A 16,747-nucleotide genomic window follows, 5' to 3' on the forward strand; every position below is an offset into this window, starting at 1 on the left:
TTAATCATGAGGTTTTGTGGAAGTGGTGGAAGAAGAGCGGTTTTATTTTTCTTGTAATAAAAAATAAACAGACAAAATAAGTAAATATGTTAAATATAAAAACAAATGCTGAAAATTAATACAAAACATTTTATTTAAAAATATAATAAATAAATACATAAATATAAATACAACACTCAATATTGAACAAACTGTTTTGAACATAACCAAACAGTAGGACTGTTCCCATCGGTACAGTTTCATATGTCAGATGTGGCCATATTATTCATATCTTCATATATTCATAACTTCACAGATGACCCAGACATTCATGGGGCTTTGCTGCAAAACAAAAAGGTATTTATTTAATATCATGGTTTTATATATGATGAGAACTGATAATTGTTGTACTTTTTATAGCTTTAGACATCTCAAACACATGGTGAGGATTTACTGACACTTACTTGGCAATGATCTTCTCAATGACCTTCTTAATCCAGGATGCAGTAGGGTCCAGACAGATCTCTTTCCCAGATCCCTTCAGGGTGGCACTGTGTTAAAAATAAGGATTAAAACCAGTAAGAACCTTATTTTTGATGTTACTACATTAATCTGGATCATTATGTATTCATTCTGAGTTTGTAATCAGTAAGTGTTATAGCATTATTAGTGTGAAACTCACATGATCTCTGTGTCTTTACAGTGTGAGTTTGGAGGGAAGAGCTCCACACTCTCTATGTATTTTCCAATGCGTCGACTCTCAGTTTCAATGCAGCGACACCGTGGATCTACACCCAGACCTCTAAGACTCATTCCTGGAAGCAAAATAATAAGTTAATATTTGATCACATACATGCATGACTTAAAAAGGGCATTTGCACTAACTATGGTTAATGATTACCAAGAAATATGACCAAATATTGCAATTCATTTACCTTCACCAATGTTCAGGAATCCGAGGAAAACAATAACAGAGACTAAAAAGATTTTGTAGTGCATTCTGCCAAAGTGAAACTTTGATTTACAAATGGAAACTAACAAAAAGTAAAAGTAAATCTAGAGTTTGGATGCTATAGATGCTTGAGGCTTTCAGATCTGTTGGTGAATTCTGTCCACACTGTGGACCTTGCAGCTCTTTTAAAGCTTCATCCTGGATATGAGTCAGAGAGAATTGCGCAATATTTCAGGCCGGGAAAGTTTGTGCTGATGTCACGAGTGTGTGAGCCTCATCATGTCATTCATATGATTAAGAAAGTGTCAGTGATCTTCCGGAGTTTTAGAAGTTATTCACATTGGCATGTCGGGTAATTCACATTTCATGAAAAAAAGTGAAACATTTGATCACACACTTACAAATCAATAATTTTGCAAGACATTACAAGTAATGTTGTTTATGCAGGTGGAAGTTTCATTCACTCACAAAAACTGGAACAAATAAATAAACAAACTGAGCCACAAAGTTTTCAAACTGACAAAATATTTCAAAAATTTGTAACCATGTATTTATTATTTATTGTATTTATTTGTAAAGATTTATTTTTTTATTTTCTGAATATTTATTTATTTACTTATGTTTTGCCTTATTTATTTACTGTATTTGGTTAAAAAAACAAAACAAAACAACAAAAACACTGAGGAATTTCCAGAGGAAGTGGACATGGAAGCTAACACGTTTGATTAGTTTGCACAATCCTATTCCTATCGCAAAAAAAAAAAAGATGTGGTAGATTTGTTTTCGTTATACTGCTACTTATTGGGAAAGTAGCATATTCCTGCAAAGCTACTGTTATATAAAAAGCTGCACTTCTGAAATTGAGTTCACTATGTCGCTACTTTCAGTTACTCCCCCACAACATTTTCCCAAGGTGATGTCCTCAGTGACAACCAATTTCCTGTTTTTAGGGATTTCTATTATGCACCTTCCACCAATATTCCTTTCTTTTCCCTCACCATCTTCTTCATATCCGCTAATTTGAACATTAGCTTAGCATGCCTCCAAAGCAAATAATGAACTCACCTGCACATCCCGAGGTTGTGACCCCATCAGTTTTTTTTAATTAGTGTTCACATTGTGATTGATGATTGTTTATGACTGCATTTTCTGAAGAATCCTTGGTTATTGATTTAAAAAGTTACAGTATATGCAACAAAAATGGGCTCATTACCAAAATTTACTTGCTTAAAAAAAAATACAGACTGCTGCCAAACCACAAATATGTCTCCCATGGGAAAGAATTTATCCAGTATTGCAAAATGTTTGCAAAAACAATTAAACAGTCTCATTGTGGTTTCAAAATATTCTTTTAAAAGCACAATAGAAAAGTTGCAATGTAAAAAAAAATTATCCCGGCAAAGCCATCAAATAGCTACAGTTTGGCTTTAGGATTCGTTTGCTGTGCAAGCTGCTAAAAGTTACCTGATTGTCAAATAATTTTCACATTTATTGTAATGGCACTTTGAACAAAGGAGTATTATCACTCATCTGTATCAAAATAAAACTTTTAGTGTGTGTGAACCTACTGTGCCAGGTTATTTGTAGAGGAGACAGTAGTAAATTGTCACACTTTGTACTAGATTAAACATTAAACAACAAAACTAAGTTGGTTTCTGCAAAAACACATAGTCTTACCAACTGAAAAAAAAGTTTCCACCTGTATTTCCAAGTAAAAAGTTGAAGTTTAGTTTATGTTAACCTTTTGGGTTCGTGGTGATAAGTGATAATCGTGTTATTATATATTAATTCTATATTATTATAAATTTTTTAAATAATATTTATTTATATTTTTTTAAGGTCCAATTTGCTTCATTAACAAACAATTAACTACGACTTTTGCCTCAATAAACTCCTAATTTGCTGCTTATTAATATTTAGTAAGGAAGTTGTTAAGTTTAGGTATTGGGTAGGATTAGGAATGCAGAATATGTGCTTTAGAAGTACTAATAAACTGCCAATATGTTAATAATAGCATGCTAATAAGAAACTAGGTAATAATAAGAATTGGTCCCTATACTAAAGTGTTACCATTGTTCCCAACCAGAGAGTTTTGTTTGCAATTTTCATCTGTAAAACGGCACACCTTCTTCCACATAAAACTGGACTGTTTCCGTCAAGGGTTTCAAGAAATCTTTCAGGAAGAGTTCCGTCTTAATGACAGTCAATGACTTGACTGAACCTGAGTTTTGTAATTAGTGTAATGAATCTCTGTTTGAAACAGAGAAGTTTAGGAAGCTAGACAGGAAACTGAAAAAACAGCTAACAGCTGCTGTGGTGTGAATCTGCCACAAATCATCTTATCTGATAAGGAACGAGCTGTATGGGCTTGCCCACAATCAAGGCATCTGTTCTTCCCAGAGACTTTCATAATAATATATTGATTTCACACAGGATCAAAATTACAGGAATCTTGTAAGGTTAAAAAAGTTCATAGTGCAGTCATATAGACCTTTCAGTTACTTTAAGTTTATTGTCTTATAAAAAGGAGCAGGATAATAAATAATAATGATAATATTTTTTTTTTACTATTTTTAGTCTATTTAAAAGCTCTAATCTATCTTTTATATAGCTAGCCTACACCAGTAAAATGTCTTTTTTTTGGTCTTTACTAGACAAGGAAGAGTTGTATGTTTTCCCCTCAGTCCTTGATCCTCATTGAGGAAATGTGAAAATGGGAAATTTCCAAGGCAATCTCTTCAGATTGAGTGAGTCAGACACACTTGTTTAGTGTAGGTGTGGGTGTGTAAGATATATTAAGACGATGTGATTAGTAGCATAGTTTTCTCATCAACATGACAGACCTGCACTGTAAAACATGAGCAGGCGGTTATTTCCACCAAATCCGACTGTTAAAAATCACTTTTATTAGTTTGAATAAACATCAGTTTGATTTAGTATTTGCAATAAGGTATATATGCCTTGAGTGAAACCCTGAAGCACTTTTTAGGCTGTGAAACAAAACATTACAGTTGAGCAATTGCTTTAGGTGTGGGTGCCTTTCTAGTGACGACATCAGGAAGTGTGCTACTTGTTTCACAGTAGTATTATTGTACTCACTGCAAATTCAGCCATTTCAATACATTGTACCATCATAGCCTTTACAAATGGGGTTGTGGAATCCTGGAATATTTGTTTGGCATACCATGCGGTCTATCTACCTATGCGGTCATATGCACTTTTAAAATGGAGAAGTTATACAAAGATCAGTATACCCCTGATTACACAAAGATTATGATGTGCATACTTGACAAAATTGCTTTTGTGTCATTTAATAAGGATAAATCCTCTGTAAACTGTAATATTCAGGATAGCAGAGAGACATAGATGGTGTCAGTGTCTGTGTGTGTTATGAAATATGAAATAGTTGTCTAAGAAGTATTTAGACACTATAAGCCACATACAATGTCTGAATGAATGAACTATTACTAGACCTAGCTTTTTTGAGTCATTTTCGCATTTACTTTTCTGGCTCAATCTGGACCCAAGGTGGATATATGATGTCAGTTCTCCTCAAATTCAAACAGGTGTCTAAGCATAACCTCAGGTGTTGCTAGTCACATTAAATGGTTAATTCACCTAAAAATGAAAATTCTGTCATTAATTACCCTCATGTTGTTCAAAACCCTTAAGACCTTCGTTCATCTTCAAAACACAAGTGAAGATATTTTTAATGAGCTTTAAAGAGCTTTCTGTGAATGCCAAGGAGTAAGGACAAGCTACGAGAATACCTTTTATGTGCAAAGAAAACTAAAATAATGACTTTATTTTACGAATTCTTCTCTTCTGGGTCAATCCGCTGCCATTCACGAGAGTACCACAACGAATGCGTGTGCAGTAAATAGTTTTTTACTTAAAGAATGCTTGTGCTTTATTTTGTTAAAATAAATGCCACTTGGTTTGACATTTTCCAATGTAATACTGACTGGTACAACATTTTATTTGAAACTTACTTTGCAAAAAATATGTTCTCTATAGTATGAAGAAGTATGAATAAAATTTGACGTACTCTGTCTGTCATGACATGTTTTTTCTGCCCTGTAACTAACCAGTGTCAGATGTGTCACTTTACTGTCATGCCCTCATGAAATCCATGTACTTCAGCTATTCAGAATCTCAACTGGAAATAGTAGGTTGTATACTGTTGTTATTATTAATAATTTGAATTTGGACATACTGATAATCTATACTGTTTTTTTCTACTATAGAAGGGAAGTATTCAGACAGATCCATAACAACCTCATTTTTATCTACCCTGACTAAAGTCTATACCCATGAAGCAATATCCATGTGTTCAGTTAAAGATCACTTCTTTCCCGTTTCACTTCATTGTGTTTTTTTTTTAAATCAAATTCTGTCTATAGATAAAAGAACACCCTATTGAAATGGTTGTTATAGCTGGTTATTCCCCTAGGCACGTTGCCAGCAGAAAGCTGGAGGCAAACCAAAAAGAGTGAATGTTCCTGTAAAAGATTAAGCCCAGTGTTTGTTTTATTAAGGCCAGGATTGATCCTGCTCAAGAAATACTTGTCTTGTTTTATTCCAGTTTACAAGAAAAGATTAAAGCAAATTTATTGCAGCAATATTTTAATTGCATTTTCTCTGTTTTCTGTTTGTAAAAACTATCCATCTATCTAGTTCTCCAACATGTCTTTGTTATACATTTCTGTCACTAAAACAAGCTGTTGAGTTGTTATGGTTTAGAACGAAGAAGACACTCAAGTAATAACATCACTCAGCATGTAGTAACTTCGGTTTAATGTTGTTGAGTTGCAAAATAATCTCAAAAGGTCAGATTACAGCCACCGAGTGATAAAGTGTTAAAACGGTTTACTTTATGCTTTCTTCAAGTTATAATGTATTTGCTGTCAACACATTACTTGATTTTTTATTGCTCAACAGATGGCAAAAATATTTTACAAGACAACCTGAAACTGACATTCAAGCTTATATAATAACACCAAGGAGAAAATGAGAGAGAACTTGCTTCATTACACACACACACACACACACACACACAGACAGACACAGTGTGTGTGTGTCTGCATGTTTATGTGGTTTATGAGGACACAAATTTGTATAATGACATGGGTATGACAGAGGTATTACAATATGAAGGTGGTTTATGAGGACACTGCCTATGTCCCTGTAATTCAAAAGGCTTAAAAAAAACATACTAAATGGTGTTTTTTTGAAAATCTAAAAATGCACAAAGTCTCCTGTGAGGGCTAAGTTTAGGTGTAGGGTTGGTGTAGGGCAATAGCACACACAGTTTGTTCAGTATAAAAACCATTACACCTATGGAGAGTCCCCATAAACCACAAAAACCAACATGTGTTCATACACACACGTTTTTTGACTGTGACTTGTAGTTGTATTTGCATGGTACAGGGCCAAAAAGGTTAAAGTAGCTACTCACCCCCATGTTGTTCCAAACCTGTAATGTGTGAGTAAATGATGACAGAATTTTCATTTTTGGGTAAACTATCCCTAACTGACACAAAGATTGAATGCCAAAGATAGGAATGCAGTGCGAGACGGAATATTCTAGGGTATAATATGAAGAAAGATGTTGCTGACATATTTACTGTCAGCAATAGTACAGCTGTATTATATTTTAAAGCCTCTGTAAAATAAGGTAAGGCGATTCTGAAATTATGGCTTCTACAACAGTGCGCTCTTGTGTTCAAAATATAGGAGCGCACAAGAGATTGTTTCTCCGCACGTGGACATGAGTAGAAATACCAGCTGAAGATGTCAGTTCTGCGCTCTGGCCGCATATGTGCTTTAAAGCGATGGATTCTTGTGAGTGAATTATGAAATCTTTAAACACATGTCCGTATAAAGTAATAATTTGGATTGATTGATTGATTTGTCAATTTATTTATCAGTAACAGCAAGGTTTGGAATTAACACCCGCCAAATGCGCGTAAAAATCAGCTGTGGCGCGTAACGCTGTCAAATCACAAGTTACTTTTCTTAAGTTATGTTCACTCATTAATTTCTTGGGAAGTTCATGCAAGCCAAATCTACCAGGTTTAACGCGAATACTGAACTCGTGAGACATCATGACATTATCAAGTATATTACAAAAACAAAACTTAGTGCGCGTGCGCATTTAGAGTGCGTTCTTTTACTGCATTCAGTCTATTATGCATTAGGAATGAGCACAATTCAAGATAAGGGGGCAGAAAAGGTATATAGTTATATCAATTCATTAAGTTAATCAATATCACACGAAGAATACCGCTTAAAAATCAGCTACAAATGTGATATTGATTTTATTCAACAGTTCAATAAACTATAAGTTACTATCAAGAGATTTACGTTTTAGACACCATATTGCCTGTTTTTGCGCTATATCTACAAGAGAAAATATTCCAAACACAGCCACAGCACTGTTTTCCGTCTCTGCGCACCACGATGGTGTTTGAATCCTGAATGAATCAACCGTTTAAATGATTCGGTTCAGTCGCAATGAATCACTTATTAACAGTGACTTGATGCCACATACTGGCGGTTTCAATTTCACATTTACAGTATCTTTTCATCATTTAAATAATTTCAAATATGTTTCATGTTTAAAATATCAAAACATTATTTATGCATTTCTAACTGCAAGTTAAAGCATTCCATGTCCCTCTAAGCTGCATTAACGTGAAAAAAACATCTATATGCCACTTCAGATATAACTTCTGCAAAGATAAATTTTATTGATACTGATTTCATTTGTTTAGTAACAGCCTAAATGTATTATTATATCTGACTGATTAAATGTAAAAAAAAAATGACTCAAAAGATGATGCACACTTTTAGAAAAAATGGCTTTATAAAGGTAAAAATGTCCATAAAAGGTACAAATCAATTTAAACTTTTTTGGAAAAGATACATTTCTATCACTGCTGTGAACTGACCACACGGAATATGAAGAATATCAAAAACCTTAGGAGCCAGCTGTCCACAACAGTCCTTAAGATACCAGCACAATTACACACTCAGCAAAATATAATCTAATTATCTTTATCGATAAAATCCCCAAGAATGTTGCGATTTTTTTCATCAATATTGCACACCCTTAGTACTGACACAAAATGATTTGCAATGGTCGCTTTGTCACTTCCAGTGTAGACAGCCTCAAGCTGTTGGTTTATTCCATTTTTTTTTTTTTTTTTTGGCTGGTAGAAGTTATGAATGGCCGGTAACTTAAAAATTTAGTAGCCAAATTGGCTGGTGAATGAAAAAGTTAATTTCAATCCCTGAGTAACAGTACTCCCTATTGTACTGTACTGTACTGTACTCTACCGTAAAATCCACAAAGTAGGCTACACTAGATTGTTAGATTTTCTTTTATTTTTTCAACCTGCAATACAGTTTTTTTTAATACCAGTTCTTTTGTACTGTTGTTTGTCTTTTGGTAGAACCATTATTGCTATCGCACTCTCAAAAAGTACTACACAGTGGGCCCAGTATGTTTTTTGTTTGTTTGTTTTTTGTTATTGTTGTTTTTTTCCTCGAGGGTGGTGGATACCATGATGATTATCAACTTTTCAAAAAAAGGACATAGTGAGAAGATATCTTGAAATGCATAACAGGCTATTACAGAATACAGCAACATTTGCTGGCAATGTTGTTTCTGTAAAGTTGGAGGAAATTATTATTATCATTATTACTTATTTATTATTAATATATAGTAGTAGCCTAATAGTTAAAAACTAAGGACTTGTTTCTCAATGCACATTTGCAAATTTTGATTTGTGCTGCCTACTGTGACTAAATGTGATTTTTTTTTTCTATGTATAAACAAGCAAATTTTTATAAGATCAAAAACATGCATTAAGTGAAAATATGTTTACAGTTTTAGATGGTGCTTTGCATGTTTGCAGTGTGAAATATCACAATATGGGCTACACTGTCAATTATTTATTTGACTTTATTGCTATTGAAAGGAAGATTTATTAAGTATGAATATAAAAAACTCTACAAGTGTATGATTTTTGTGAAGGGGGGGCATGGCTTTGAAAGGGAGGGGGTGGAGAAGGGGGCGAGGTGCTGCATGCAAACACGTCGAAGAGAGATATGGCAACGTCAACGCGCATAATGATGAGCCCATGGAACCGTCGGATGTGAAAGCGCTTTTTCCTCCCGTCGACGATCGAACCCTAGGTTTACATATCTGATCATCTGACACTGATCGGCGCATCTCACTTCAAGAGACCAGAAACAGCAGCTAAGAAAAAAAAATCATTCAAGTGCTCTCCTTCGGTTATTTGTAGAGGAGACAGTAGTAAATTGTCACACTTTGTACTAGATTAAACTTTAAACAACAAAACTAAGTTGGTTTCTGCAAAAACACATAGTCTTACCAACTGAAAAAAAAGTTTCCACCTGTATTTCCAAGTAAAAAGTTGAAGTTTAGTTTATGTTAACCTTTTGGGTCCGTGGTGATAAGTGATAATCGTGTTATTATATATTAATTCTATATTATTATACATTTTTTAAATAATATCTATTTATATTTTTTTAAGGTCCAATTTGCTTCATTAACAAACAATTAACTACGACTTTTGCCTCAATAAACTCCTAATTTGCTGCTTATTAATATTTAGTAAGGAAGTTGTTAAGTTTAGGTATTGGGTAGGATTAGGGATGCAGAATATGTGCTTTAGAAGTACTAATAAACTGCCAATATGTTAATAATAGCATGCTAATAAGAAACTAGGTAATAATAAGAATTGGTCCCTATACTAAAGTGTTACCATTGTTCCCAACCAGAGAGTTTTGTTTGCAATTTTCATCTGTAAAACGGCACACCTTCTTCCACATAAAACTGGACAGTTTCCGTCAAGGGTTTCAAGAAATCTTTCAGGAAGAGTTCCGTCTTAATGACAGTCAATGACTTGACTGAACCTGAGTTTTGTAATTAGTGTAATGAATCTCTGTTTGAAACAGAGAAGTTTAGGAAGCTAGACAGGAAACTGAAAAAACAGCTAACAGCTGCTGTGGTGTGAATCTGCCACAAATCATCTTATCTGATAAGGAACGAGCTGTATGGGCTTGCCCACAATCAAGGCATCTGTTCTTCCCAGAGACTTTCATAATAATATATTGATTTCACACAGGATCAAAATTACAGGAATCTTGTAAGGTTAAAAAAGTTCATAGTGCAGTCATATAGACCTTTCAGTTACTTTAAGTTTATTGTCTTATAAAAAGGAGCAGGATAATAAATAATAATGATAATATTTTTTTTGAACTATTTTTAGTCTATTTAAAAGCTCTAATCTATCTTTTATATAGCTAGCCTACACCAGTAAAATGTAATTTTTTTGGTCTTTACTAGACAAGGAAGAGTTGTATGTTTTCCCCTCAGTCCTTGATCCTCATTGATCCTCAAGGCAATCTCTTCAGATTGAGTGAGTCAGACACACTTGTTTAGTGTAGGTGTGGGTGTGTAAGATATATTAAGACGATGTGATTAGTACATAGACTGTAAAAAAAAAAATGGACAAAGTGTCCGTGACGTCACTCGTAGGTTTCTGAAGAGCGTTTTTGAAGCCTAAAGTGGGCGGAGCCGACCGCCGCCATCTTGGCAACGCGTCACCGCGCGTCACTCCCGGATGATCCAAAATGGGCAATGAGGCGGGACGTGGGCGGAACTGAGGTGCCTGGTTGTCTGTATATAGTATGCTTTATTAATCATGTTCTCACTGAGTTTCGTCTTTTAAAAACAGTTTTAATCGGTTTTAATTCTTTAAGCCACAGAGTTTGTATTATAGCCTAACAGTTTTCTATTGGAGGAAAACGCTTAACCAGTAACGTTAATTACAGGCCTAACGTTACAGCCAATCACAGTCTGTCGGATTCTGGAGTGTAGTTAAGTTTTAAATAAAATTATAAAGAATAAATAAATTAATAAATAAAATGGAAAAAAAATGGAGCCTAGACTTGGACGGTCTGTAGTACAATTAACCGCACAACAAGCCATTTTATTAGATAATTTTAAGAAATAATAACGAAAAAAGCCATAGACTGTATAAAACAAAAGCAGAAACACGGCAGAGATGCCAAGTTCAGCGGCTGAGGTAACGTGACGGCTAACAGACAGCAGATAGAGACAGCAACGTCAATCAACCTGTCACTCAACTGGCCACGCCCTTAATTATGCAGAGGTTTAAGGCTTAATATAATTTAAATGGATGAGTTATAAAAAAATTCACCCCCCTCACAGTTGTCACGAAGGGCAAAATTAGCTATATAGACCAAAATAAATTTTTGTACCAGGCTGTAAACATGTTTTTTTCTACTGTAAAGTTGGGCATTTTAACATGGAGAGTCAATGTGATTGCCTCCCTTTTGGAGCCAGCCTCCAGCGGCTAGTCGATGAATTGCAGTTTTAATCACTTCCGTGTTGGTTTCACTAGAGGGAGCGGGAGGTTGCCGCTTGGATTAGTAGCATAGTTTTCTCATCAACATGACAGACCTGCACTGTAAAACATGAGCATGGGCGGTTATTTTTACAGTTGTTACTCACTTTCCACACACCACTCCAAATATCATATTCTACCTATTCTGCCTGTGATTTTGGATAACTCTAAAAAGGAAACTCCCTGTTTCCACAGACCAGTTTCAATTCAGATGAATAGTCCACTACCCCAGGGGGGCACTCAACCAGTTTCAAGACGATCTGATCTTGCATTACAAAATAAAAGCCCTCCAAAATCTCATATATGACCAATCTTGTCTTTGATTTTAGATGGCTCTAAAAAGGAAATTCCCTGTTTCCACAAACCAGTTTCAATTCAGATTAATAGTCCACTACCCCAGGGTGGCACTCAACCAGTTTCAAGACGATCTGATGTTGCATTACATAATAAGAGCCCTCCAAAAACTCATATTCTACCTGTTCTGCCTGTGATTTTGGATAACTCTGAAAAGGAAACCCCCTGTTTCCACAGACCAGTTTCAATTCAGATCAATAGTCTATATCTAAATACTTAGACCTAATAGCCTATTTATTTTAATTTTTAAAAATATTTTAATCTGTACTTTACATTAATTAACATTAGTTAACATTAGTTCATTCAGTAATTAGCATAAACTGCCAATGAATAATTGTTCTAAGCATTCACTAAATTTGATTAACTTGAACATTTAACACATTAAAAGCAAAAGTTTACTTTTACTTACTTTTAGTCATTTAGCAGACGCTTTTATCCAAAAGCGACTTACAAATAAGAAAAAGTAACTAAAACTAAAAGTTAACACTCTGTAAATACTCTATACACACCCATTTAAGAAAATACAGAAATTAAATAAAATTGACAAATGCATACAACAACATTTCAATAGTAAACATATAAAGGAAAAAAAAATAAAAATAAATTAAAAATAAAAAGCGATATTTCCTTTGATATTTCCCTTGATATTTCCTCACGATAGAGTCGATGATCTTTACACTCTTTGGTCTTCACACTAAAAAGAAGGCTTCACACGAGGGCTGCCGCGGTATAATAACCTTTTTTTTATACCTATCTAACAAATCACTACTAGAATTCAGCTGAACCCACTTTCCTATTAATCACTGAAAATGGCCAAGCAAGTGCACACACTGACAAGGTACGCGATACAGTATGAGACCAAACGCGATTTCAGCAACTCTTAAGTTGAAAAAGTTTAACTTTATTATTTAATGAACCTGAGTTAACATGAACTAACAGTTTTATATTTTTAAGTTTCAAGTTTAATTTATTAATATAGCACAATTTACAACAGCAGCATCTGTCCAATGTGCTTTACAGCATCAAAAAAACAAAGCACATTGCACAGTTAGTGGCTTCATTGAACACTAAAATATAAGCATACATATCAATAAATTAATAACACCAAGAGAGGCTGTATATTGTTAAATGCTATGTTGGGGAAACTTCCACTTCGACTTTCACTTAACAAGCTTACAATAATTTCAGAATACAGCCAAAATGACATTGATTCCTGTTTTTTTTTTTTTTTTTTTTTTATAAACTATTAACAGCAAACATCTATATATATATTTTTTTTTAATTTATTTAACCTTTATTTATCCAGGTAAACTGTTTGAGAACCACTTCTCATTTACAAACATGACCTGGCCAAGAGGCTACAAAAATCAATAAGGACATACTATACAACTGTACATAGTCAAACACATAACACACATAGGACAGGCAATTGAATTAAAAAAGGTAAACAGCAAAAAAGAAAAAGGAAAACGAAAAAGTGCTTAAATATGTGTGTATAAATATAGTTCATAATTGTCAGCAGGAACAAGAGTCAACTATGTAATTTTGGAGGTTTTGTTTAAAGGTGGAAATTGGAATCAGAGATGTAAGTTTCAGTGTGTTTTGTAGTATATTCCAGTCATGTACTGCTGCAAAGCGGAAGGCATTACGTCCAAAGATAGTAGAAGTAGGAGGGGTACTAAATTTAATCAAATTACTTGATCTTGTATGATAGACGTTATGAGCAGCATGAAGAAGAGATGACAGATAGAGAGGTGTCTTGCCCAGGATTGTTTTATATATGAAGAGAAACCAGTGATGGAGCCGCCGAGTATGAAGAGAGGGCCAGCCCACCCGTTTATACAGGTCACAATGATGAGTGTGAAAGGGTACATTAGTGACAAAATGGATGGCTGAATGATAAAGTGTGTCAAGTTTTTTTTAGAGCTGTATTTGGTGCCATTCTATAGATAATATCGCCATAGTCCAAAATTGGCAGTACTGTCATCTTAACGAGGGTGCGTTTAGTTGCATGAGTAAAGGAAGCTTTATTGCAGAAAAGAAAGGCTAATCTAGCTTTAACTTTTGTTTGAAGGTTAATGTTGTGTGTGATGAATGACAGATGAATCCAACCATATACCTAGATATTTATATTTTTTGACATACTCCAGAGCCATACCGTTCATGCAGGTGATTATAAGTGGAGTCTCGGTAACTGGTTTTCGGCTAAAAAGGATACATTTAGTCTTGCTGGTGTTAATTTGAAGGTGGAGATTATCAAAAAACTGCTCTATAGAGGTGAAGCTGAGTTTAAGACTGGAAGCCACAGAATTGGGAGAGGAACCAACTGAATACAGAATGGTATCATCTGCATAAAGATGTATCCTAGAGGTGCCAGCAGCTTTGGCTATATCATTGACATAGATAGAAAAAAGGGTTGGGCCCAGGATGGAGCCTTGAGGCACACCTTTAGAGATATTAATTGGGTCTGACATAATATTTTCCACCTTCAATTGCTGGGCACGGTTGGTGAGATAATTGGCAAACCAAACACAGCTAGAAGAGGACAGACCAATACTGGAAAGCTTATGTAAAATGATCCTATGGTCTACAGAGTCAAAGGCCTTGGCGAGGTCTATAAAGGTGGCAATACAGACCTGTTTGCTGTCTAATGCTGTAATTATCTCGTCAAGGACCTTTGTGATAGCTGTTATACACCCATGTCCTACCCGAAAACCAGATTGCATGTCAAATAATATATGATTTTTATCCAGAAAATCATTTAACTGTTTTAGGACGAGCTTCTCCAGAACTTTGGCAAGACATGGTAGGATGGAAATTGGGCGATAACAATTTGGATCAGATTCAGAACCCCCTTTGAAGAGGGAAAAATTATAGCTGATTTCCAATCAATAGGGAACTCAGAAAGCTGTAAGGACATGTTAAAGAGTCTTGTGACGGGAGCGGCAATAATGCGGGATGCTGCTTTTAAGAACATGGGATCAAGACCATCAAGGCCAGCAGATTTGTTTGTGTTCAGCTTGGAGAGTTCATCCTGGACTTCAGAGGTGGAAAAAGGCATAAAAGAAAAGCCATTGTTGCATGATGAAGAAAGTTGGGCATCTGCTAAGGTTGGAACTGAAGTATCCATTGAGACTGGATTAAGGTTTGACATTGAAGCTGTATCGGTTGCATTAATAAAGTGATGATTTAGAAGTGAGGCCATCCGAGACTTCTCGGTAATAATGATGTCATTAAATGACATAGAAACTGGTAAATTAGGTGAAATAACTTTATTTTCCATTACCTTGACTGTTTTCCAGAATGCCCTAGCATTAGTGCCACATGTGGTGAATTTTTCTTTAAAATGCGAGATTTTGGCATTTCTGATGGCCTGTGTTGCTTTATTTCTGCATTGGCGGAAGGCCAGCCAGTCAATTGGAGTTTGGGTAAAGCGAGCTTTTCTCCAAAGAGCATTTATATGATGAATAATCTCAGCCAAGTCATTTGAAAACCAGGGACTATATCGATTTTTTATTCTAATTTTTTTCAGAGGGGCATGCTTACTCATAATCAAACTGAAGGTGTTTTTAAAAAAAGACCATGCCTCTTCCAAGAGGTGGAAAGAATTAATTCTGTCCCAGGACACGGCCGCAACATCTTGGAGAAAAGCTTGCATGTCTAGTTTTTTCAAAGAGCGCTTGGTTACAATTACTGGGGGCCTTTTGAATGAATGGCCAGAACGTACACATGCAATAGCGCAATGATCAGTTATTTGACTGAAAACTCCGGCTTGATAATTAGATGGATTGTTAGGCAAAAGGAGGTCAATCAGAGTAGATGATGAGGAAGATTTAAGATTAAGTCTGGTGGGCTCAGATATCATCCTAGTAAGGTTTAGAGCATCAAACTGTTGCAAAACTGTATCTGGGGGATTAATCATATCCCAGTTCAGATCACCCATAAGGACAAACTCAGAGGATATGTATGGAGTTAGGAATTGACTAAAGGCTGTAAGTGCAGAAACTGGAGCTGAAGGTGCTCTATAGCAAACAGCAACAGAGATAGAGAAAGTAATTGAAAGCCTAAGCTTTAGTACCAATAATTCAAGTTGTTTAGGAACTGACTTAGAAAGAACAACAGTATATTGTAGATGATCTTTAACATACATAGCTACACCACCACCCCTGGTAGCTCTGTCCAACACATTATAACCTGGTATAAAGATGTCAAGATCAGTATTCCCTTTTTTAAGCCAAGATTCAGAAATAGCGAGAACATCAGGATTAGCTGTATGAACCAATGTTTTTAAAGTGTCAAAATGCTTAGAATTCAGCAGACTGCAAATATTTACATGTAAAAAACCCAATGATTTACGGTCACAAAATTCACCAAATGACAGCTGGCCAGTAACTGAGTTAGCTGGCCCAGGATTTGGATGAACATTACCAGAGATCAATAACATGAAAATAATTAACATGCGTCTAAGAGCAACACCAGAACAAATCGATTGTTTGTCTTTTACAGAGGGCAAAGCCAGTAACAAGTTAGAGTCAAACAGTTCCTGCAATAGCATAATTGAAAAATATGGAAGAGTTCGAAATACCTGGGTGACAGAAAGTCCAACAGATTTAGTAATCCAATAGGATAGGACATCTCTCGAATGAAGAATGAAGTCTAATGTTCCCCGACAATGAAATGCTGTGGCAGACCCTAGAGTGCATTTACCAGCAGGCCCGGGGTCCTGATACTGAACATGCAGCAAAAAGGTAAATGACAAAATCCAGAAAACCAGTAATATTTTTATAAAGAAAAGCATGATTCAGAGCTATAGTAGTGTAGCACAGGCTTCAATGTATGCTGAAAACAAGCCTTGATGTATCTTGATGTAAATCCTGATCCGAAGACCCCTGCCACGGATCTAGGCTGAAGGCAAGCCACACGGCAGCAGGTCCATGTAGGCCTCAGACCAGGAGGAGTAGGCCGAGATCCTCTCGAAAACAAACAGGTAGGCCTCAGA

General features: G+C 35.3%; 1 protein-coding gene across 1 annotated transcript; it reads right to left on the reverse strand.

The window, feature by feature from the left end:
* Positions 1–24: 24 nt before the first annotated feature.
* LOC306872410 (permeability factor 2-like) lies at positions 25–1,092 on the reverse strand. The gene is made up of 4 exons (XM_079420942.1): positions 915–1,092; positions 662–794; positions 444–530; positions 25–321 (listed from the first exon to the last, which is right to left on the reverse strand). Exons 1-4 carry the CDS (start codon positions 976–978, stop codon positions 309–311), a joined length of 297 nt encoding a protein of 98 aa, XP_079277068.1. The 5' UTR covers positions 979–1,092; the 3' UTR covers positions 25–308.
* Positions 1,093–16,747: the final 15,655 nt, after the last annotated feature.

This window comes from Barbus barbus (genome assembly GCF_936440315.1).
Source record: "Barbus barbus genome assembly, chromosome: 7".
Lineage (NCBI taxonomy): Eukaryota > Metazoa > Chordata > Actinopteri > Cypriniformes > Cyprinidae > Barbus > Barbus barbus.